At 36.9% G+C, this 23479-nt stretch overlaps 1 protein-coding gene across 1 annotated transcript; it reads right to left on the bottom strand.

The window, feature by feature from the left end:
- Positions 1-747: 747 nt before the first annotated feature.
- On the bottom strand, positions 748-22110 carry LOC141574706 (Fanconi anemia group B protein-like; the record flags this gene model as incomplete). Its single annotated transcript, XM_074351426.1, has 7 exons — positions 748-11298; positions 11962-12199; positions 12320-12750; positions 13390-13556; positions 15836-15964; positions 21064-21156; positions 21916-22110. Coding segments are annotated over 7 exons (1662 nt in total), but the record flags the coding sequence as incomplete, so codon positions are not given.
- Positions 22111-23479: the final 1369 nt, after the last annotated feature.

Raw genomic sequence — 23479 nt, 5'->3', positions numbered from 1 at the left:
CATTGATGAGTTCTAGTAATTTCCTGGTTGCTTCTTCAGGGTTTTCTACGTATAGTATCAGGTCATCTGCAAACAGTGACAGTTTTACTTCTTCGTTTCCAATTTGGATTCCTTTTTCTTTTTCTTCTCTGATGGCTATGGCTAAGACTTCCAAAACTATGTTGAATAAAAGTGGTGAGAGTGAGCATCCTTGTCTTTTTCCTGATCTTAGAGGAAATGCTTTCAGCTTTTCCCCATTAAGTATGATGTTAGCTGTAGGTTTGTCATATATGGCCCTTATTATGTTGAGGTAAGTTCCGTCTATGCCCACTTTCTGGAGAGTTTTGATCATAAATGGGTGTCGAATTTTATCAAAAGCTTTTTCTGTGTCTATTGAGAGTATCATATGGTTTTTATTCTTCAATTTGTTAATGTGGTGTATCACGTTGATTGATTTGCATATATTGAAAAATCCCTGCATGCCTGGGATAAATCCAACTTGATCATGATGTATGATCCTTTTAATGCATTGTTAAGAGTCAATTTGCTAGTAATTTGTTGAGGATTTTTGAATCTATATTCATAAGTGAAACTGGCTTATAATTTTCTTTTTTTGTGATATCCTTGTCTGGTTTCAGTATCAGGGTGGCCACCTGCCAACATAAATTCCAACAAAACTTCCCATCTATGATTCCTAAACATTGATCCACTGACTAGTGTCAGTCCATAAGTTTCCATTGCTGTGTTGTACAATAAGACTGAGAAAAATAAAGACAACGTAGTGATTTATTAATGAGACCAAATTTATTCAGTTTAAATTATTTGTATTCTATGATTACACATTTAGCATCCATATATTCTGTTTTATGAAATGATGGTGGCATGGGTGCCATTGTTTAACATCCTTACATGGCAAAAAGTTATCAAATCTATGCTGGTCTCCCCAGTTTTGAAAACTACACCCACTCACATGATCAAAGGCTGGGAACCAGTGATAGAAGAATTAAGTACAAGCAACCTAATATGATACATGATATGGAAAACCTCCCCTACCTCAAACACACAAACACACTGAGGTTGGCTCTTTACTTAAATTTCTTAAAACTACATTTCATTCACTTTTTTCTTTTTAGAAAAAATGTACACTAATATCAGTTAAGCACAAATTATGTGCAAAGTACTATGCCCGATGGGATACAAAGGTGATCAAGACAGAAAATGGGCCCTGCCCATAAAGAAGTTAAGAGCACTGGGGGGGAGGGGGTTACATTTTGGACTCAACAGCCCTGATTTCAAATCGGAGTTAACTATAGTACCTGCCTATAATTAGTTAGCTATTAAATTATAATTACAGCCACTGAAAAGAAGTATAGAGTACTACTAAAGTATGTACCAGGGGAACTTGACCTGGTCTTCGAGGGTCAGAGGTTTCCATGAGGAAGTGAATTCAGAACTGAGATTTGAAGGATGAATGAGCATGAAACTGCATGAATGGGAGACTAGGAATGAAGAGACAGCAGCACAGATAATAGGAACAGTATGTGCAGAATTTGATATGGGAAGCAAAAGGCTATGCTTGAAGAACAGATGGGATGTCAGTGACTAGTGCCCACAAGGACAGGTAGACTCACTAGGTAGATCACTAGGTAGATCAGATGACACTGTATCTTAACACATCACATATGGATTTTGATATTTACTCTAAAAGTAAAGGGAAGCCACTGAATGAACACTGAAACAATGGAAAGATAATGACAGAATCTTATAATGATGGAATCTTATACTTTAGCACTAAGAACCATCTGCTTACAGTCCTAAGCAAACATCATGCTGGTTTGTTTTTTTTTTTTTTCCATTTTCCTTTATAATGACCTACTCTTCTTCTTCCTAAAGATCCTTGATTTCATAACTTTTAAAACTAACGTAATGGATAACTGGGTAATAAGTGTTATATTAGTTTCCTAGGGCCGCTGAAATAAAAGGCCACAAACTGAGTGGTTTAAAACTACAGAAATCTGGTTCATAGCTCTGGAGGTGACAAGTCTGAAATCGAGATGTATGCAGGGGCATCCTCCCTCTGGAATCTGTAGGGGAATCCTTCCTTGCCTCTTCCTAGCTTCTGGTGACTTGCTGGCAATCTTTAGCATCCCTTGGCTTGCAGCTATGTAAGTCCAATCTCTGCCTACATTGTCACACTGCTTTCTCCCTGTTGCTGTCTTCACATCTTCTTATAAGGACACCAGCCACACTGGATTAGGAGCCTACCCCACTCCAGTATGACCTCATCTCAACCTAACTAATCACATCTGTAACAGCCCTATTTCCAAACAAAGTCACATTCTGAGATACTAAGGTTTAGGACCTCAGCATATCTTTGGTGGGGGCGTGGGTGGAGGGGAGCACAATTCAACCCATAACAAATGCCTACAGAAAAACATTTCAGTAGTAGTAAGCAGTGAAGTCTCCCTCTCATAATCTAAGCCAATCAACACACGATATTCAAACGACCATAGGCCATATTAAGACTGAATATGGGTAGTAAGACATGAGGGGAGATTTCCTTTACATAGAAAAATCTGTGAAGCTGTGCCCCCTGAAATGGTCAAGTGGATTTGCTGCTTGTTGTAAAGCACTGGCTCTGGCTTGTACATCAAAATCCTCTGGGTAATTTTTAAACTGATGCCAAGGCCCAAGGCAGAAACCAGACCAACTGGATCAGAATCTTTGGGGTGCAGCTTAAGATAAGTAAACCCCTTTAACAAGTCCTCAGTTGATTCTTATCAACAACCATGGCTGAGAATTATTCGTGTAAAGCAAGAGCTAGGCAGAGGTAGAGGGCGTATTCATGTGTGATGTGTAAAGACTTTCACTTTCACAAGATGACAAGTTCTAGAGGTCTACTGCGCAACAGTGTGAATATACTTACCACTACTGAACTGTACACTTAAAAACGATTAAGACGGTAAACTTAATATTATACATTTACCACAATAGGTAAAATAATTCAGAAAGTCAATTTAAAATTTAACATACACAGATATGGTATTTTAATTCTGAGAACAAATTTTATTTCTAAAAGGGTTCTGAATATAATTATTTTATGGGTCCACCAATATAGTAAAACCAATTTTTCGATCAATGAATATTTCAAAATTGCATGATTTAAATATTTTAGACCCCTTTTTAGTGTCCCAAGTGATCTAGTTTGAACGTCTTTCTTTGTGTATACATATCTCTCTAGGCCTTTCTTCATGGGGCAGCAACAGGTCTGCTGGATGATCCCTGAATCATCAGGCAAAATTCCAGTATGTTATAATACCACTGTAATCCACAACCACCCCAACATGAATACCCTTAAAATCTATCAGATCCTTAAAGAGTCCTGTTATGCAAAATCACCAACTCCTGCTCTCAGATGGTGTCCCTAACGGGTATAGTGCCCCATAAGGGTATTCCCATGAAACCCCAGGAATACTTCTATGAATTATCTCAGTGTAGCATATAACTCTGTGCTACTGTCTCTCCCATTAAGGCTGCAAGCTCTCTGAAAGCTGCGAAAAGTCATGTTTATCTTTATATCCCTAGCACCTACTTATAAGCCTGGGCATGACAGTGTATTCAATGAAATGTCAACAAACACATGACTGGATGAAAGATCTCTGTATCCACGTCCACTTCATACACCACTGAATTTTCAAACAGATGAAATGTTTTCTACAGGCACATCATTTGGAAGGATTCACACACACAAAGGGTAAAAAAAGAAAACTGAATTCCACCCCTTTTCTTCTCAAGTGATGTACTCATCTGGAATAAAGATGCAAGTTTTCTAGTCTAATGTTTCCTGGAATTGTAAGCTCTACTGCAGTGATTCCCAGTCAATGACAAATACTTCAGAGAATTTCAAGACCTCCTAGAGATGTCTCAAAGAGAAGTTACTCAATGGTTGTTTAAAGAAATGACACTTTCTTTTAAGAAACCCCAAAATATGAATGATCAATGGTAAATGCAATAATTCTGGACAGTGATGGCTCTAACAAAGACAACTGAAAGGAGACAGGGAAGAGAGACTCAGGTTATCTAGATACAGTTAGAAGCAGTAGTCAAGAGATAAAAGTCAGGTTGGGGCCATCAGTCAACTCTAAGGACTTGTTCATTACAGGATTTAACATAACATGGCTCACAGCAAAGGAAACATTGACAAAATGAAAAGACAATCTACTGAATAGGATAAAATATTTGCAAATAATATGAATGAAAAGAGGTTAATAACCAAAATATATAAACAGCTGATACAAATCATTAAAAAGAAAGTTCATAAGAAATGAGCAGAAGACCTGAATAGACATTTCTCCAAAGAGGACATGCAGATGGCTAACAGGCTCATGAAAAGATGCTCAATATAGCTAATTATCAGAGAAATGCAAATCAAAACCATAAGATATTCCCTCACACCTGCCAGATGGTTATAATCAAAAAAATCTACAAATAGCAAATGTTGGTGAGGATATGAAGAAAAAGGAACCATTGTACACTTGGTGGGAATGTAAGTTGGTGCAGCCACTATGGAAGACAGTATGGAGGTTTCTAAAAAAACTAAAAATAGAACTACTATATGACCCAGCAATTCCACTCTTGGATATGTATCTGAAACAACCAAAACCACTAATTCGAAAGGATACATGCACCCCAATTTTCATAGCAGCAATATTTACAATTGCCAAGACATGGAAACAATCTAACTGTCCATCAACAGATGAATGGATAAAGAAGACATGGGGTGTGTGTGTGTGTGTGTGTGTGTGTGTGTGTGTGTACACAGTGGACTATTACTCAGCCGTAAAAAGAATGAAATTTTGCCATTTGCAGCAACATGGTGGACTTGGAGGGTATTATGCTAAGTGAAATAAGTCAGAGAAAGACAAATACTATATTTTACTTATAATGTGGAATCTGAAAAATGCAACAAACTAGTATATAACACAAAAGAAGCAGACTCAGAGATAACAGAGAACTAGTGGTTACCAGTGGGGAGAGGGAAGAGGTGAGGGGCAATATAGGGGTAGGAGATTAAGAAGTACAAAGTATTAAGTATAAAATAAGCTATAAGGATATATTGTACAACACAGGGAATATAGCCAGTATTTTATAACTATAAATGGAGTATAACCTTTAAAAATTGTGAATCACTATATTGTACACCAGTAACATATAATATTGTATGTCAACTGTACTTCAATAAATAATATTGAAAAAAGATGACATGGCCCACATTTCCTCTGATATCTCAATATTAATAAATTTATACTTCTATTCAATTGCACATTTTTTGCAAATTTTTAAAATAACTGTATTTTGTTAATATTAAATTATCAGAAGACACAGCACTGTTTTATCAAACTGACTTTTTAAGTCAAATGGCATAGCAGTGGAAGAGCAAAGGTCCTGGAGCTACACTGGATTTGAATCTTGGCTCTGTTCCTTACTAACTATATGACCTTGGGAATATTATTTAACATGTGTGGGTCTCAGTTTCTTGGTCTGTAAATAAGAGATCATGAAAAGTACACATCTTACAGCAGCACTGTGTAACAGAACTTGCTGAGATTTTGCAAATGTCCTATTTTGTACTGCCCAAATCGTAGCCACTAGCCACATGTGGCTATTGAGCATCTGAAATGTGGCTAGTGCAGCTAACTGAAGTTTTAATTTAATTTTAATTCACTTAAATGTAAATTTAAATAGCCAAACATGACTAGTGGCAATGTCTTGGAAAGCAGAGTTTTATAGGGTTGTAAGCATCTTACAGGCTAAGCATTCATATCAATGTCTGGCACAAAATGATCCATAGATGTTCACTATTGCTATTTCCCACCATGTCACATTATAGAAAACTGGTATGCGAGTGTGGATTACCGCTTTCTTCAACGCTTTTCCTAAATTTTGTCTAATTATTCTTCCTACTGTTTATAATTCTAGGCTCCTTCTTTCCCCTTCCAGGTGGCACTGGCTTCAGGAAACACCAGACCAGTCTGCACACACAGCCCCACCTCGTCTTGGTGGGCCCAGCACATGCACCACACGTACACTTGCTCTGAAGATTTTGCAGACTGCCAAGAACATACTTGGTTCTGTCTCCCTTCAGATGCTCAGCGCTACCCCCACTCCCAATGTTTTTACTCCTTTTACCAGCATCTTTCAAGTGTTAGTGTATATCCATTTCCTGTTTGGATAACTTATTAAGAGGATTTTATTATCACACCTGACATAACCAAATGACTTAGTCATTCTACACCTTAAAATATCTCATCAGGCTTACAAAGACTACACTGAGTATCTCCATCATCTTGATTTTTTTTTATGAAGTTAGAGTGAAGTCTGGACAGCTTATCTTTTGCTCCCTAGTATATATTAAAAGGCAACCACTCAAGTTCTGGCACATATTTGTTGTCTTCGAAAAGGATACAAACTTTTAATCAATAAGGCCCTGCATGTCTTTTGATATAGCAATACTGCCCTATTTCCAAAACAGTCCCATAATATCAAATTCATTTTTCTTAGCACAAAGACTCCTAGAGCAATCAAAATTGGTAAAGATTTCTTCCTCTTCCTATTGGAGAAGATACAGTTGAGAATATGAGAAAAGTTGTCAGAAGAGAATTGCAAGCTTGAATTCTTCCGCTATCTAAGAAATACAATAGATATGGCCCCTACATTTATAATTCTATATTCTAAAACAGGAAATATGAAGAAATAGGTTAAATAATCTGACATGTACCACTAAGCGAATGAGGAAGGCATAATTAACCAAGTGTAATACCAGAGGAAAGCTAAGGAATAAAGAAAAGATGAAGGCTTTTTAAAAATATATATCTTATCTCAGATATAAACCACTATCAGGTATGAACTAATTTGAGTTGTAAACTTAAAAGAATAAAAAACACAGGAAAGTGGCCTAATGAGCCACAGTCCAGAAATGAACCGGGGTTGGGGGGAGGCTCTTCCTTTTTTCTTTTCCCCAAAACTAACAGCTTTCTATTGAATATAGTTGATTTACAATGTTGTGTTAGTTTCAGGTGTACAGCAGAGTGAGTCAGTTCCCCTCATCTTCTTTTAGCAGGTACAAGCACCCTGTTTCTACAGTAAACTCTTCCTGTCCTGGGACTGCACGTCTGAGCAGTTTTGTTCTCTGGGATTCTATATTCCATTTCTAACAGTGAGAAATTATTTCAGCTGCAAGTAATAGAAACCTTGATTTCTGTTACAAGGAATTTTTTTTGAAATAAGAGGCAGTCCCAGGAATGGGTGAAATTCAGGTTTGAGTCAGCAGCACAGTAAAACAATTTTGCAGTCTACAGTGGCAAATTCATTCTAAAGCCGAACTTCCTGTGATTATAACTCTCAACTTTTTAAGTTATGGCCACCTACTTCCAGCAGGATAGGAAGAGCCTCCTCCTAGTCAGACTAAAGGGAAGGACTCGGTCCAACTAGGCCCAATTTAAGTTTGTACCCATCCCAGAGTACCAGCTGCCAGGGAAATGTCTCGTACTAACTGGCTTAGACTAGTCAGGACTCACCTCTGCAACTGGAGACAGAGTCCACTTGTGCAATCACATGAACGGTGGAAAGGAAGTTTCTTGAGCAAAATGAGAGTTCTGGTATGAGAAAAGGAGGAAAGTGATGCAGAACAGGTAATCAACAGAGTGCATCACACTTCTCTCCCACTCCTGACGGACTTGGTATCTAGAGTGAAGTGCTTTCTTCAGCTGGTCACGAAGAGTATGCTTTACTGGCCATAACATGACTTCTACTTTTGGGTAAGGGACTGCTGCTGTGGGGAAATGGATAATTCAAGATGAAGTTAAAGATGCTGAAGAATTATTTTCCTAGCTGAACTCAGGAGTGTTGTGTTGCCCTGTAGCGAGGCATACGGGTACTTCTGTCCCGTGCAGATGCTCCCAAGTGTAGCCCAGGGAAAAACCTGCATAGGGAGGGCCAGAGAGGTGTCTGACCTTCTGCCCTTATGAACATTCACTACCTGAATAGTGCCGGCTACCCTACTGAACAGAAAGGCAAGACAGGATTATTGAAGTAAGGTTCTAGAAAGTGGCCACACTGTGAGCACTGTGAAGATACTCAACATAGCAAGATTTGATAGGATGGAGTTTGATAGGCTTGCTGAGGCAGTAAGCACTTGATGTAACAGATCCAGGAAACTCAGAAAGTGAAAAAAGGACAAATCTTTGAAGGACTGAATTAAACACATGGTTTATGGATCAGCATTCTTTCTATGACATCACACTCTCTTCTTTAGCAGTAAAAGCCTACAGTTCCCCAGACGGGATTGCCCAAGAACAAGCTTTCACTCAATTCTGAGGATGGAAAGTAATGTTTTCATAATTTGAATACAAGAGAAAGGATACCTTTCAATACCTGGCATTGCCAAGTTTTAGGGGGGAAAAAAGGTAAGAAAGCTTTGCTGTTATTGGGAAGGGCAGGCAAAGAAATAAGTTAATTTGATCTTTTCCTTTCTGAGACTGATAAAAAACTGAGCAGTCAATTCTATGTGGTATAAAGAGAAGTTACCAGGACAACAAAAGATTCACTAATATATTATTAGAATTCTTAACGGGTCTGCTGATTTTGAAAAAATCTGTAACAAGTGCATAGGATCCAGTTGCTTGCATGTACTCGCTTAATTTGGTTTAGCATCTTTTTTTCATACTGGGGACAACACTAATGGGCTGCTATGAAGGATTAAACCATACATCTGTGTAGATACGGATGTGTGTGTGCGTGCGTGTGTGTGTGTGCGCGAGCGCACGCCTACTTTCAAGCCTACTCACTGGTATGGAGTTGATAGTCAATACATGTTACATTTCTTCCCCCTTTCCTCAACCTGGTCACCAAACTGAATAACGTGCAGCCGAAGCTGGCTTGCACATATTCCTAAATTAAGGGATCAGGAGGCCAACGCAGAGTTTTGTGTCTGAAAACTGTGGAGGGCTCTGCTCCAAAACAAAATTGATTTCCACTTAAGCCGTGTGGATTTGGGAGGACAGGTTCTTGAGGGGAGCGCCAGATTCACGATGAAGCGGTCAGAGGAATGGGATTTCAGAGGGAAATGCAACTGAATCAGGAGGGCACGGCAACCACATCACTTCCTTAAACTCTGGCTTCTCTAGCCTGTAGTTCAGTAGGAAAGTTTTGCTGGAGTACAAAGCTCACTTGTAAAGCGGGCATTTGGTACGTATAGATTAATACCCTTCAGTGCTCTTATAAATAAAAAATAAGCAAGATCAGTTTTTAAAAACTATCCTAGCTTTCATACAGATAGACTATTACAATTAAATTCTGTTTAGTCTTTTGACAGCCTCCATTTTACAATTTAGTTCCTATATTTTTGAGTTGGTTGTTCTTTCAGAACATGTCATGGGCAGTTGCACTATATCTACTGACACATGCTGGATCCAGATTTCCACAATTAATCCTGACATTATCACATTTCCATTTCCAGAAAGTCTGAAATATTTTCCATTGACATTTCATAGAAATAGAGCTATAGAGCTCTCTCTCAATTTGCAATGGATTACTAAAAAAGGAGGTAGCATATTATACGACAACCATAAAAACCGAGACGAGGCAATAATAACGGATATTCTCTAAAACCCACTTGCATCCCCAGAACATTAGGGACAAGGACTTCTAAGGCACGGGGGGGGGGGGGTTAGTGCTTCATTACTGCAAGCATAAAATGCCACTTCCTATAATCATCTTTACTTCTTTCAACTGAGATAGAAACTTTCATCTCAAGTACTTAAGGATTTTAGAGCAAAAAGGATCGGTAACATTCCTTTTGGCTCATATCTTTTTGTGTCTTTTCCTTTCTCCTGACATTCTCTTATTACTCCAGATTCTTATTTCTCCAAAAAGGAAAGAGAATAGACTGAATTTTTATCCCTTTGAAATGCCTCATTGGACCCCTTAAAAATCACCTAACTGAAATGAATTTTCATTTATTTTTCAATTTCTCAGTCCCTAAGGAGTACCATATTCTTTAAGTTATTTTAGTCATAATTTAATGTTTTAGCTTTGCCTAGCATTGGGATTTCAGATGGCTTAAAGGCGTTTTCAGTTTTTTAAATAGAGTGGCCTATGAAGTATGCTTAGCCTTCTGAAAGAGATGCTTTTCAGAGAAATGCCCTAAAATTTTCACATTCCTATGAACTTACACAATTTCAGAGAAGCTTTCTAATAAAATTTACTTTAACAAGGGTTTCCAACATTTTCATTTTAATGGTCTCACCTAGAGACTCTGCCATTTAAATTTCCATAGGGGCCTGATGTTTACAGAAACTTCTGAATCCTGACAACCTTGTTTGTCTGTTTGAAGCTGATTTTTATATGCTAGGTTTTATTAAGCAGAATATAATAAAAGGGCTATTTAACTTTTTTGAAGATTTAGAACAAAATACCGTTACATCACTTGTCTCTTCACTTAAGTGGTAACTTGGAGGCAGGATTTCTCCACCTCAGCATTACTCACATTTGAGGCTGGATCATTCTTTGCTGTAGAGCTGTCCTGTGCAGGGCAGGAAGTTCGGCAGCATCCTTGTCTCACCCACGAGATTGGAATAGCACCCCTCTCCCGCCCTCCCCACCTCCACTACTTCTGACAACCAAAAATATCCCTGGACATAGCCATAAGCCTCTGGGAGGCAAAATAGGTCCAGTTGAGAAGTGCTGCTCTAAGGCATGCTATTGTGTGCATCTTCAAAACCAAATATTCTACAGTAAGCCTCAATCTTTATTTTTACAGAGGAGGCATATAATGTAAAATGAAAACAAGTAGAACCAAAACCTTCTGACAGGGAAAAATATTCTAAAACGTAATCAAATTGAGATTGTAATTATACATCAGTCAGTTTCTGGGCAGCAAGGTCTGATTTCAGCTGAACCTCAGCTAATTTCAAAGTTATTTCTCTATAAAGGGCACCACTCACTTTTAGGTTCATCCCCAACGTTTCCTTCTTTTCTCTCTGAAGTTCTTTTCTGTAGAGATGGATGCTTTCCTCTGATAAAGCAGCCACATCACCACTACTCTTTTCTTGGCTTGCTTCACACCTCTGCACCGAGCTGCTTTCAACCTTAACTATGGCAGAAGAAAGAGAACCAAGGGTAACCAATTCCTTCTCCAAAGCTAATGCCAAATGATCAATTAGGAAATCCTCACTTCCTAATTTTAGATTTTTGAAGAAACTGTTTATAGGTAGAACTCTGCTGAGATTATGAAGGCACTGGAACAAAATTGTTTGATTCCTGGAATGAAAAAATCAAACACACTATTAGAAAACTCAGAAGAGCACAAAACAGTCATATACAACATACCATAGTAATCAATCAATCTTCATTTATAAACCCTCCAGTGATGAACAGAACCAATAATGCATGCATGTGGGCACTGATACAATTCAGACTGTAGCAACTAAGTACAGGTGGCCCCATGTTTGGGTGAATCTGCAGATGTGGAATCCACAGATATGGAGGGCAGACTGTACTATGCCATTTTATAGAAGGGGCTTGAGCATCTGTGGATTTTGGCATCCACCAGGATCCTGGAATCAATCCTCTGTAGATACAGAGGAACAACTATATACATATGCTCAATCAACTCAGTTAATATTCATCAGGTTGCTTCCTGATTACATTTTCTCGGAGTAGTAAGATCAAAACTGTATTTTTAAAATTTCATTGTTGGGGAGAGGTGAGAGGAACCCTTAAAATAATTATTAGGCCAAAAACAAACATAAAATTAAAACAGCTTCAGCTCCTAAATGAGACCACCTGTCCACTCGTGCTGTACCAGGTGATGACCTAGACATGTCCCACAATGGTACACAACACTACTGCGGGGATCCCTGCTGGACCACCCCCCTATACACACACACTTCCCTGGACCAATTCCAGCTTGATGTGCATTACCTGGAATAGACTATTAAAGTCCCTTCAAATGGTGTTCTTTGTCTCCAGTTGAAAAGTGTCCCATAGAAACTTCCTGGCCTTTTACAAAAGTACATTTCTGGAAATTCTTTGATTACTTCACATTCCATGTGTTCTAAGAGCCACACCTTCACTGAAGTCAGAGCATAGCTGGGTGATGTGATTTGAAAACAAGTTTCGCGCAATGCAGCGAGAAGTGCGAAGAGATCTTCCGTGTGTTCTACAACAAAAACACGTCACAAGCACTGTCATCAAACCCTGGCCATTACCACATCAAGGGAGTTCTTAAAATTTTCTGATTCGATTAGGTATATGATTAAAAAGGACCTACAAAAATTACCTAGAAGTTTCTTCTTTGGAAACGTCAGCAGGTATTTCCCACTTGAAAGATCTTCTAGACTGAAACAAATTCTGCCACACTGAACGCAACGAGCTTCAGAATAATTACCATTCTCTCTCTCTTTAATTTGTAGCAGCACAATGCAACAAAAATTACTGAACGCTAAAAGTGGTGACAGAGATGTTACAGCAGTAATCATTTGTATACAGTCTTTCTCCAAGGGTTGTTCACAAACAACACTTTCCTCTTTCCCTTCCTCTTCCTCACTACCAACACTCATCTTGATTCTTTTTACCTCTGATCCTATTTCACATGGCACTGGGGAAGAATTCCTACTCAACGTGATCACCCTATTTTGACACTTAATAAGCGGAAAGCTGGAGTTATGGGCCTGATCCATTGACAGCGATAAAGTCACAAGACTTGAGGACCTGTAAAAAATACAGCTCAGTTTAGTCTACAAGCTCATTCTTTAAAATCAAACAGATGATTAAAGGTCATACAAACACAACAAAAAATTTTTATTCTCTCCTTTCCCAGGAATTATCATTTCAAATGTATAGTGTATCAGAAAATTAAGTGTAAAAACCAAACACATTTTTAAAGATCCTGTAATAGCACTTCTCTTGAAACAGGAAAGCAAAAACACTGTAAATATGCTGGACTTTAGGAAAGTAATTTGTAAGAAAAAGGAAAGGTAAAATAATGCTTGTATTTTATTTTTGAGGTAGATTTTTCTCTTTTCCTCTTAAACATGGGAAAAAGTACTCATTTTTTAAAAGAGTTAATTTGGTAATCATTTAGAATGAAATACCTCTAAAGTAAAAATTGTATTTTATACTCCTCCAAATGATGTGAATGAAATCTGCATTTTAATACAGAATATCATTTACCCATCAACAATAATATTGTCTTGGATATATTATTTAAACTAATTTCATGTGTTTCTGTTTCTATTTAATATGGCTACCAGAACAGTGAAGGTTACTTATGGGGCATGCATTATACTTCTGTTGGCCAGTGCTATTCCAGGGCATCAAGATGATGTTAGCATGTTAGAATTTACTTACAGCTTCAAAGAAGATGTGGTTTTCACTCCAACAACCAAGCTATCTTCTATTACACGATACCATATCTTCTCTACTAGCTGTTCTGGATCTTGAAAATTGCCTGATAACTTTTCATCAAAGGTATTGGCAGGATTTTCTTCTTTACCACAAAGAGTAACAAGACATTCCTTATAGAAAAATATGTTTAAATAACTGATTACAAAAAAAAAAACCGGCCAAATGTAGCAAGACTAAAAACATAACGTAAAGCAGCTTTAGGCTAGGCATTATGGCAGACATATTTTAAAATACATTAACATCTACAATATATACAATAGATTATATATAATTCACTAAAATAAAATTTATAAAACATATAATTAACTATGACTCAGATCATGAAGCACGACCTGATTGTAAAGAAGGCTCTGAGTATCCAACACAGAGCCAGCGGGGATGGAAACCTGAAGTCAAGTCCACTTTGAGAAATAATCTGACAATATGTGCCCAAGGCATGCTGAAAACAATCCAGTCTTTGTCAGTGACTTAAACTAAACTTAATAACTGTAAATTTTTGTATGAATAACATTGATTAAACTATCTTTGGACTGCTGATCAATTACAGCTAAAATTTTTTTCTTTAAGTCCAGGCCATACTCATTCATTTCCACACACATGGATTTATAATACAAATGAAAATAGGAGAAATAGTGATAACTAATAATACACGACACTTATTAAATGTTTACTATATGTCAGGCATTGTTCTAAATGCCATTCACATATCCATTTGTTTAACCATCTCAATAACCCTAATGCCCTAGGTCAGTAGTATTATTTTCTACATTTTCCAGGTAAGGAAAACTGAGGCACAGGGAGGTTAAGTACCTCACCCTCGGACGCCCAGTGAGCAACAGGCAGAACTGGGATCTGAACCAAAGCCAATTGGTTCCAGAGCCCATGATCTATATTAACCATTTGTCTATACTCCTCCTTTATGTGGTAATTACTGAAAAAAAATATGAGTACTTGTACTATAGTGAACTCAACAAGTTCCTAGGAATCTGATGCTTCTGCCAGTAGCTGTGAGATTTGAGGCCGACTATCCACCTAAAACCTGCAGAAATTTTTATTAGCTGCCAGAATTGCTTTTAAAGTTAAGAATGTAAAGGGCCTAAAATGGTGCCTTGCACAGAGTGGTTTCAATGCAGTAAGTTCTAACATTTCTTCCCCTTTTCTAATACTGGTAAAATCGCTGGGGTCAAGTAGGGAAGAGAAATGGGAAGACTTTAAATAATGACTTTCAACAATGACTTGCATGACGTTTCCCAGGAGATTAGAACAGTAATACAGGAATGCAACATGATGTGCTCTTGTCTTACATTAACGGAATCATACTTTGGGGTGAAACCCTCATATTGCTAAGGCTGAAATACAGACACAAGGCATAGACTATTACAAGAATGGTAAATCTTAGAGTCAGTGACTTGAGGGAATAAAATGCAACATCAAATTTCTCTATGTCCAGCTTTTCCTGATTTATTTGAATTTTGGTATGCTGTCTTTTTCTGTATGGAACTAATGGGCATAAATACTGTTTGTTATGAAGTCAAAGAAGTTTTTGCTAACTTCTACATTACCATACTGGCATAAGGAACTGCAAGGTACCTGAAGAGGCTCTTATGATGGTCAACCACCAAACAAAACAAGAGTAAAATTATAAAAAGCATATGTAAGGACTAAAAAAGCACAGCAACTTAGGGACATTAGTAACTAGAGTAATAAATATCCTTAGAAATGAACCATGCAAGAGACTAAAAGAACAATTATTATATTAGTGATGAAATTATGGCACCATTAAAACAAGGTTAAATAATATTCAACATATTCTGTTTCAGAAGTCAGAAAACATAGTCACCCCTTGAACAACACAACTTTAAACTGTATGGTCCACTTATATGTGGATTTTTTCAAGAGTAAATACTTCAGTACTACACGATCCACAGTTCGTTGAATCTGCGGATGGGGAACTGGAGATACAGAGGGCTAAGTATAAAGTTATTCATGAATTTTCAACTGAGTGGAGGGTTGGCACCCCTCACCCCCATGTTGTCCATGGATTAACTGTAATCCATCCATGAGTAATTTCTATCTAAACCACACAAATAAAAAAGTTTAATAGTTAAATCTTTTTAAACAAAAAGGACTTGTTTCCCAAGGTTACTGATAACTGAGATTTTAATATCCCACAGAATAAGAATAATTGCAAACTGGTAAAACACTGGCTTCTTAACCAAATAGTTTTCAATGTCATAGAAGCCCACCATTATAATCCCTGCCACTCTGCTTCTTGATCCATTGAGCAGGATTGTCTAATATATTCCAACATTCCAATTTAAATATCACTTCAGTATCTTGTAGATTTCCAATTCATAAAATGATGAAATGGTCACATGATTCATTTTACCTCGTCTGTACTTGACGCACTATCATCTTTCCCTTGAAACAGGTTCATTAAAGCTTTGTAAGATTTTGAAATAATTTTTTCCTTAAGCAAGAGATGCTGCTGAAATTCGTGAATAGAAATGAAACCAACCTGTAAAGGATAAAGAAGAATCACCGCCAGAGACATAAATTTCAAATGAAACCCAATATACCATTAATTCACTAAGTATTTTCTCCAAACTTGCTTATTAATTCATTTTCTGTAGAAAAGCAAAGACTACTTCTCAGAGCAAAACTGTTTTAATTATAAATTTTAAGTCTCTAATTACAAAGGAAAATAACAGCAAATAATTACAATAGTTTATGGATCAAATTGAGAGAATGCCAATGTATTTGCATCTGTTTCCCTACTGAGTTAAGTAATGAATCAATATGAATATGAATGAGTTCTAATCAATATGAATAAAAGTCAAGGCCTACAAGCATTCCTGCCCCAACAAGAAAACTGATTTTCTTGTTGAAATAACTCTGCTTCAAAAAGCAGAAGGTACCATTATGAATAGAAATGCTCACTTTTGATTTGATACTCCTTGAAATCCTTTGTTCATATAACCTTTATAGTAAAATTTTAAAGATAACACATAACAGATCCAAAATTGTCACAAGTTTATCTTGTGCTAATAAACTCAGGGCTGGGGTCAACTCTTAATCACTGGGTGGCGGGGGGACTGGCTCTGAACTGGGCAAAGGGCAAATGGCTCCTTTTATTGTAGCAGGTAAACAAATTTCAGTACGAAGGATGAAACATTCATGAAATATATTTTGCTCCTGAAAATTTAAAAAGAGTTGCATCATTGAGCTACTAGAAACCATTTCACTTCACATGGATATCTGAGACTGTTTAAGTATTAATTCAGCTTTTAATATAACATGTTTTTCGAGACTGAAAAAACAAAATGCATCCTGTATTTTGTCTTTCTTTTAAATTACATTTTAAGGCAGGTACATTCTTTTTCTTTTTATCAATGAATTATCAGTTGGAGAGTGAAGACTGAGTTCAATCTTACCTCGTTGCACAAGGTATGTAAAGCGTCTAGCTAATACTTTAAAACCACATCTGACCTAGTTCTGTGGGCACCACATCATTCACACTCCATCACTCACTGGCTGAGTGATTCAGGACTGAGGGGATGGGAGATGGACCTGTCTGAGGAGGAGGGCCAAACCTGAGGCTGCTGGAGGGGCAGGGAGTGGAAGACAGGGCTGTGGACAGACTGACAACGAGGCCATGAAATTACGTGTTCTCTCTTCCTTGCTTCCTTCAACTCCAGGAATAAACGCCGAGTCACTAGACTACTTCAATATTTTATGCTATTATAAGTTTCGTTATAAAACTATGAAAATATGCCCATGATAAACCATTTAAACAACATAAAAAGACATCTCACCTTCCCTTCCTAGACCCTCAATCCCATTTGCACAGCCATAAGATTATTTACCTTTCCAGAACTTTTCCATGTATATGTTAAGGAATGCTTTCATTCTCCTCCCCATAAACAAATAAAACCCACCCCAAATCAAATATAGGCACATACTGCACTGCCTGTCACCAAAACTTGCTTTCTAATTCTTACTGTGATCTCTTGCATACATGCAGAAGAATGCACAAGACAAAAAAAAAAAAAAAAAACAAGCGTACAGACGAACAGTGAAGTCCACACCCATGTAACCACATCCGAGTCAAAAAAGCAGCCCCTCAGGAGCAGCATGTGGGTCCTCCCCAATCACCAAATTGTCCCCACCGCAGGCAATGCTACCCTGGCCTTTCAAGATGACTTCCTTGCTTGTCCTCACAATGTTACCATCATTATATCAACTTCTAAAGAATATGTTCAGTTTGTGTGTGTGCGTGTTGCTTCCTAGCCTTTCATGAATGGAACTGTTCTGTATGGACTTGGGTTTCAAGTCATCCATCTGTCGTGAGTAGCTACAGCTCACTTGTTTCATTGCTCTATATTATTCCATCAGCTCACTCGACCAGTTGCCCTGTCCAGTATCCCATTGCTACACATCTGGGTTACGCCCAGTTGGGGAGTATTACAAACAATGCTGCTGTGAACATCCCTGTACCTAGGCCCGAGTTTCTCCAGGGTCCCAGTTTCTCCTCATCCCCTCCAACAAGCAGCTGGAGAATAAACGTCACAGGGGAAAGACCAGTGAGCCGAACTCTAGTTTCAGCTCTGCAAGTCACCTAACGTTTCTGGCTCTCCATTTGTTTCCGTATTTGCAAAATTGGGGAGAGGGTAGATTTGTTCAGCTCTAAAAGGACTTCCGATGCTTAGAAATGTTTGTATCCACACTGAGAGCTAGTGGTAACATGTGGATATTTGAAATAAAATGGACACTCCGCTACCCCTTATTCCGGGCCTGCCCTCAGTTCCTTTCGTATTTTCCTTCTTTGTCTCTGGGCTACCTTCTGGATAATTTTTCTAACAGTCTGGTTTGTTTATTTGTTTCACATCTCTTTAAATCAACTGTTCAACTCATCTGTTGAGTTTTTCCTTTTAATTTCAATGTGCTTCTAGTTTTATGATATTTGGTTATTTTTTGTGTGTGAAAAATTAATCATGATGCTTTGTTTCTTTATGTGCTTATTCTGTGGGTGGCTCATTTTCTTTAAAAAATTACTTCTGAGATCTAGAAGAGGCCTAGGATAAACCTGTGTTTTGAAAGAGGACTCGATGTAGTTTCTGCCAGGTTAGGGCACTCCTGCTTCAGGTTAAGTACAAATGCTCCTAGGGCAAGAGCAGCATCGTGTTGTGCTTCTCTCTCTGGGTTCCAGCCTTTAGGGTTTGGCCTGCTAATTTATTCTTATATTCTCAGCTTTTTGAAGCTTTGAAGATTTTTGAAACCTATTTCAACTCTTATTTTAAGTTGCTTTTATCAGGAGAGTTGATTCAAATACATTAAGTGACATATTACCAGAAGTGGAATTTCTGAAAGTCATGCTTTCATAAATTTAATTGTTTTAGCATCATTTAAAAATCAGTATAAAGAGTTGCCTTATTCTTTTTGACAGCTGCATATTATTCTGTGGCTCATTTATATCATAATTTATTTACCATGCTCCTAATGATGGAAATTAAGATTTTGACTGAATTTTATTTATAAATACTACATAAACATTCCTGTAAAATTAGTTTTGCTTACATGTATGAATATATCCTTAGAACAGATTTCTAGAAGTGAAATTGCAAGAGTAAAAAGATACGTGCAGTTCATATTTTAATAGTTATAACAAGTTCCCTTCTGAGGCGGTCGGCCCACTTTACATATTCAACAATACTGTTTTAGAATGTATATTTATATTAAGAAAATTAATCCTTTGTCACATGTTACAATTTCTTTTTACATAATTTATTTTTTATTTATTTTACTTTGTTCAGAGCACCACAGTTTTAATGTAATCAACCTTCTCCGTTATAGTTCTATATCCATTACGATGTTTTATTTACCTAATGTTCACATTCACATCTACTATGCCTTCAATAAGCATTTAGTGAATTCACTTTAATATTAAAATACTTGCAAAAAAACCTTCTAAAGGGCCTGCAAATCATAAATATTTACTATTTGGCCCTTTACAAAAAACGTTTGCCAGGGATAGAGGAAAAAGATGAATGACAACACAAGGAAACTGACAAATCCATTAGCGTCACTTTTTTAAAAAGGGAGAGAAGGCATTATTCTAGATTAAAAAAACAATGAAACATATAATAATCAAGTGTAAGTGTAAACTCTGATTGGATCCTTAAAAAGGTAGCTATATAAAACATTCTGTGGCAATTGAAGCCATCTGAATATGGACTGAATAGTAAATAAGATTAAGAGATTATTACACTAAATTTCCAAGTACAATAATGGTGTCAGGGTTACACAGGAGAATGTCCCTATTTTTTAGGAGACTCCTGCTAAAATACTGAGGAGTGAAGTATTACAATATTCACAACTTTCAAACGGTTCTGCAGAAATGTACATATACATGCACATACACACATAACAGCACAAACAGATACAGCAAATACAATTTTTTAAAAAGTAACAACAGCTGAATCTATGCGGGGACTAGAGATAAGCACTGCACTATTCTCTGAACTTTTCAATATATGCCAAAATGTTTATGAATGAAAAAAGGCAGGTTACATGAGAACATGCATCTTATAATCACATTTCCATGTAAACGTGCATATATTCATTAAAAACATCTACAAGAATATGTAAGGCAAAGTGTTAAAACAGGTTATATCTCAGTAGTGGAATCATAGGTAATTATTAGTTTCTTTTTAATATTTCTTTGCACAGTCTGAGTATTTTACAGGGAATGCTCATTACCTTCATACATTAGGAAAAAATCAAAAACTTTAAAAGAGAGCTTTGCATGGAAAACTTAAAAGTAAACTGTTAATCTTTGGAACATGTCACAATTCATCATATTTGCTGCTCCTTTACAAGAGTAATGGTATACTGATCCTAAAAACTAGGAGTCAAAAGTCAGCTTCTTATATGCTATCTTATGAGGCTTACTAAATTTATACAATCTTACTACAAAAAGGAATCATTTTCAGATGGTATATTTATAAGAAATGTCATAATAGTTTTTACAGAGGTACCAGAAAAGTTAATAGATCCTTTGAAATACAAGTTTCCCCACCATCTGAAAGTAGAACACGCCTATGAAACCTTTTGTAATCCATTATGAAATGATGTAAAGCGAAAAAGCAATTACCTTAGGACACTCTTGCTAAGGGATGCACAGAATAAATGGAGATAAGGCACAGATGCTCACAGACACAGGTCAAATCTATGGCGGCTGGATGCTGAGATGCTGAGTGCAGTTCCCAGGAAGGAGCTGGGTGGGGCCACTCTCGCTGCTCGGGATGCGCGCTGCCTCTCTAACAGCTCCTTGCAAAGCAAATCACTTTTTGCCTTTTTTCCTAAAAGCAAAACTCCTCCTCCGGTTTCTTTCAGTTAGCAAGAACAGGTGCTAATGCAGATCTTTCGTAAAAGCTAAGTGGCAGAAAGCAAAGTGGCCGTAAAGCGAACTTCCAAAAAGCGGGGGATACCTGTACCACTTCTTTCCCCCTCAATCAGTGAGTTGTTTATACTTTAAGCTCTTTAAATGTTCAATCCTTCATTTAGAATAGCACTAATCCAAAAAGGCAAAAGCAAAAAGCAAACATAGACACTAACTTTCAATCTTCTTTCCAGAGGTGGAATCACCAAATAACAATTCGCTTGCTTGTCATCAAGTAAATCATCTTCATTGCAATCCAAAGTTTCACTCTAATAAATAAAACAATACATTATAACTGAAATTTAGAAATAAACTGAAATTTCTTAAGATTAAGAAAATATAATACAAAAAACAATACAAGTTTATCCAAAAGGCGGTGTGCCACAATACACTGTTAGATAAAAGATACATATTTTCCCCATCATCTTCTTGTAAATGGGAAAATAGAAACTATTATTACCACTATTACCACCCACCTAAAGTTTGCATACTGATTCAAAAAGTATCAGCTTACTAGGTGTTTATAAAATTCCGTAACTAGAGAAAATAAGAATTATACTCATTTTAATAACGCAAGAAAAGCCCTGAGGCTCAGAGATATTTTATATAGATATGAAACTTACAGGGTAGTATTTCCCTTATGCTCAAGATCTTAAAATATCATGAACTGTTACTTTTTTTAATAAAGCAGTTTCACTTCACTGTATTCCTTAATTAATCCAATATTATGTTTATTGGTATAAAATGTGCCTTTTGGAAGCAAAGATAATTTACAGTATTATTGTCACTTGAGTGAACACCAGATATATTATGTTCCAAATTTATATCAAAAGGAGTCAATTTGTAAAACATTTGTTGAAAGGAGAGTCATATTATTTAGAAGATTCAATGTATGTATTTTCAAAGTTCAACAAGTTTACTTTTAAGTATGAAATCAAAAATATTGAAAGGGTAGGTCAAAAGCTTTGAAGTGCTCAAATTTTCTAAAATGTTCTTAAAGTAATGTATAAAAAGTACACGGAACTTACTGAATAGTTTAAGTTGTCAAGGTTCGTTATTTTAAAAGAACTCAGGCAATCTGAATTCAAGGAGTCCCTGAAAAGTAGCAGTACTTGTTCAGTTCCAACTCCAAGAAAGTCATCTATCAGTACTGAGCTAATTTTCTCCCACTTAGCAGCAACCTGAAAGAGAGTGGTAAAGAAGGAATAAAGGAAGAAAAAAAGTCAGATGTAAAATAAGCTAAATCCTTTTGTTGCATGTAGTTCTAATTTGTCATCTTCAATCTTACAAACAAGTAATGAAAATGTTACTGCAAACACTAAAAACTAAAATAAAATACAGATATTGGGGGATCAGAAAACATAAGGAATCATAAATTTATAAATAGCAAGGTAATTAAATTTAATATTTTATCAACATTTGTCCAGGGATTGTCATGTTCCTGATTTCTTTATTAAAATTTTATTATAACTTATAAATTCTAACACTTCTTATGACTAGCTCTAGTGAAGATTCTTTCTCTAACGGGTTAATTTAAGGACGACCCTCATTCCCATAATCCTTAGTGGATGTATGTTTATGATCAAACCAATTACACAAGGTATTCAGTTACTTTAGATAGTCAGAAGGTACTAGCAAACACTTTAAGAGCTCTTAAAGCAGAATAACCTTTAAGGGTCCATAGGAAATTAATTTATACCCTAAACTCTTATAGGAGAGAACATAGCCATTATCAAGGGCACAGCAGGGGAGCGATCTTAAAACAGTGGGGCACCTAGAACCGTCCTAGCCTAATGGAATGACTTGATAAGCTTATACCAGAACGCAAGACCCCACGTTTTAAACAGAAGACAACTTCTTAAAGGTCCATAAAGCTGAAAGCTTCCAGACTAGTCCCCTAGAAAATTAACACCATGGGGGGCAGATACCCTTTCTCCATCAGGCAGAAAAGCTGAAACTCCCACTCAGACCCCTAGGAGCACAGGTACATCATCCTCTAGATGATAGACGGCGGCCTGCATTAAAGCACAAATGTGAGACTCTTCAAGTCTATGTGATCAAATGCCAGACTTTCCCCTATAAGGTTAATTCCAAAGCAGTGACTTATGCAGGAAGAAAGCTTATTTGTAAACCCATATCCTCCCTTCCTCCCACCACTCACCCCTGAGTATTGTGGAGTATGATAAACTATGCGAAGAAACATTGGTAGGAATGTGCTCAGCACACAAACACCATAGAGCTGTGCGCTGAGGCACGCACACACACTCACAACCTATAGCTCTAGAATAGCACTGTCCAAAAGAAATTAGAGGTGAGCCACAAGTGCAAGGCACATATATAATTTTAAAATTTCCAGTAGCCAATAATAAGAAGATTCTCTAGTAGCATTAAAAAAAAAAGGTGAAACTGATTTTATGCTAGTTAATCTATATAAAACATCATCATTTCAATTCAATATAACCAACAAAAATTAATAAGATATTTCACTCCCATCTTTTACTAAGCCTTTGAAATCTGGTGTGTATTTGACATGGCTAGCACATTCTAATTCAGACTAGCTACACACACTTATGGTCACCAGAGGGGAAAGGG

Source organism: Camelus bactrianus, chromosome 22, assembly GCF_048773025.1.
Source record: "Camelus bactrianus isolate YW-2024 breed Bactrian camel chromosome 22, ASM4877302v1, whole genome shotgun sequence".
In the NCBI taxonomy this organism is placed as follows: Eukaryota; Metazoa; Chordata; class Mammalia; order Artiodactyla; family Camelidae; genus Camelus; species Camelus bactrianus.
Note: the sequence above shows the minus strand (reverse complement) of the source record. Positions and strands in the feature narration are given on the sequence as shown.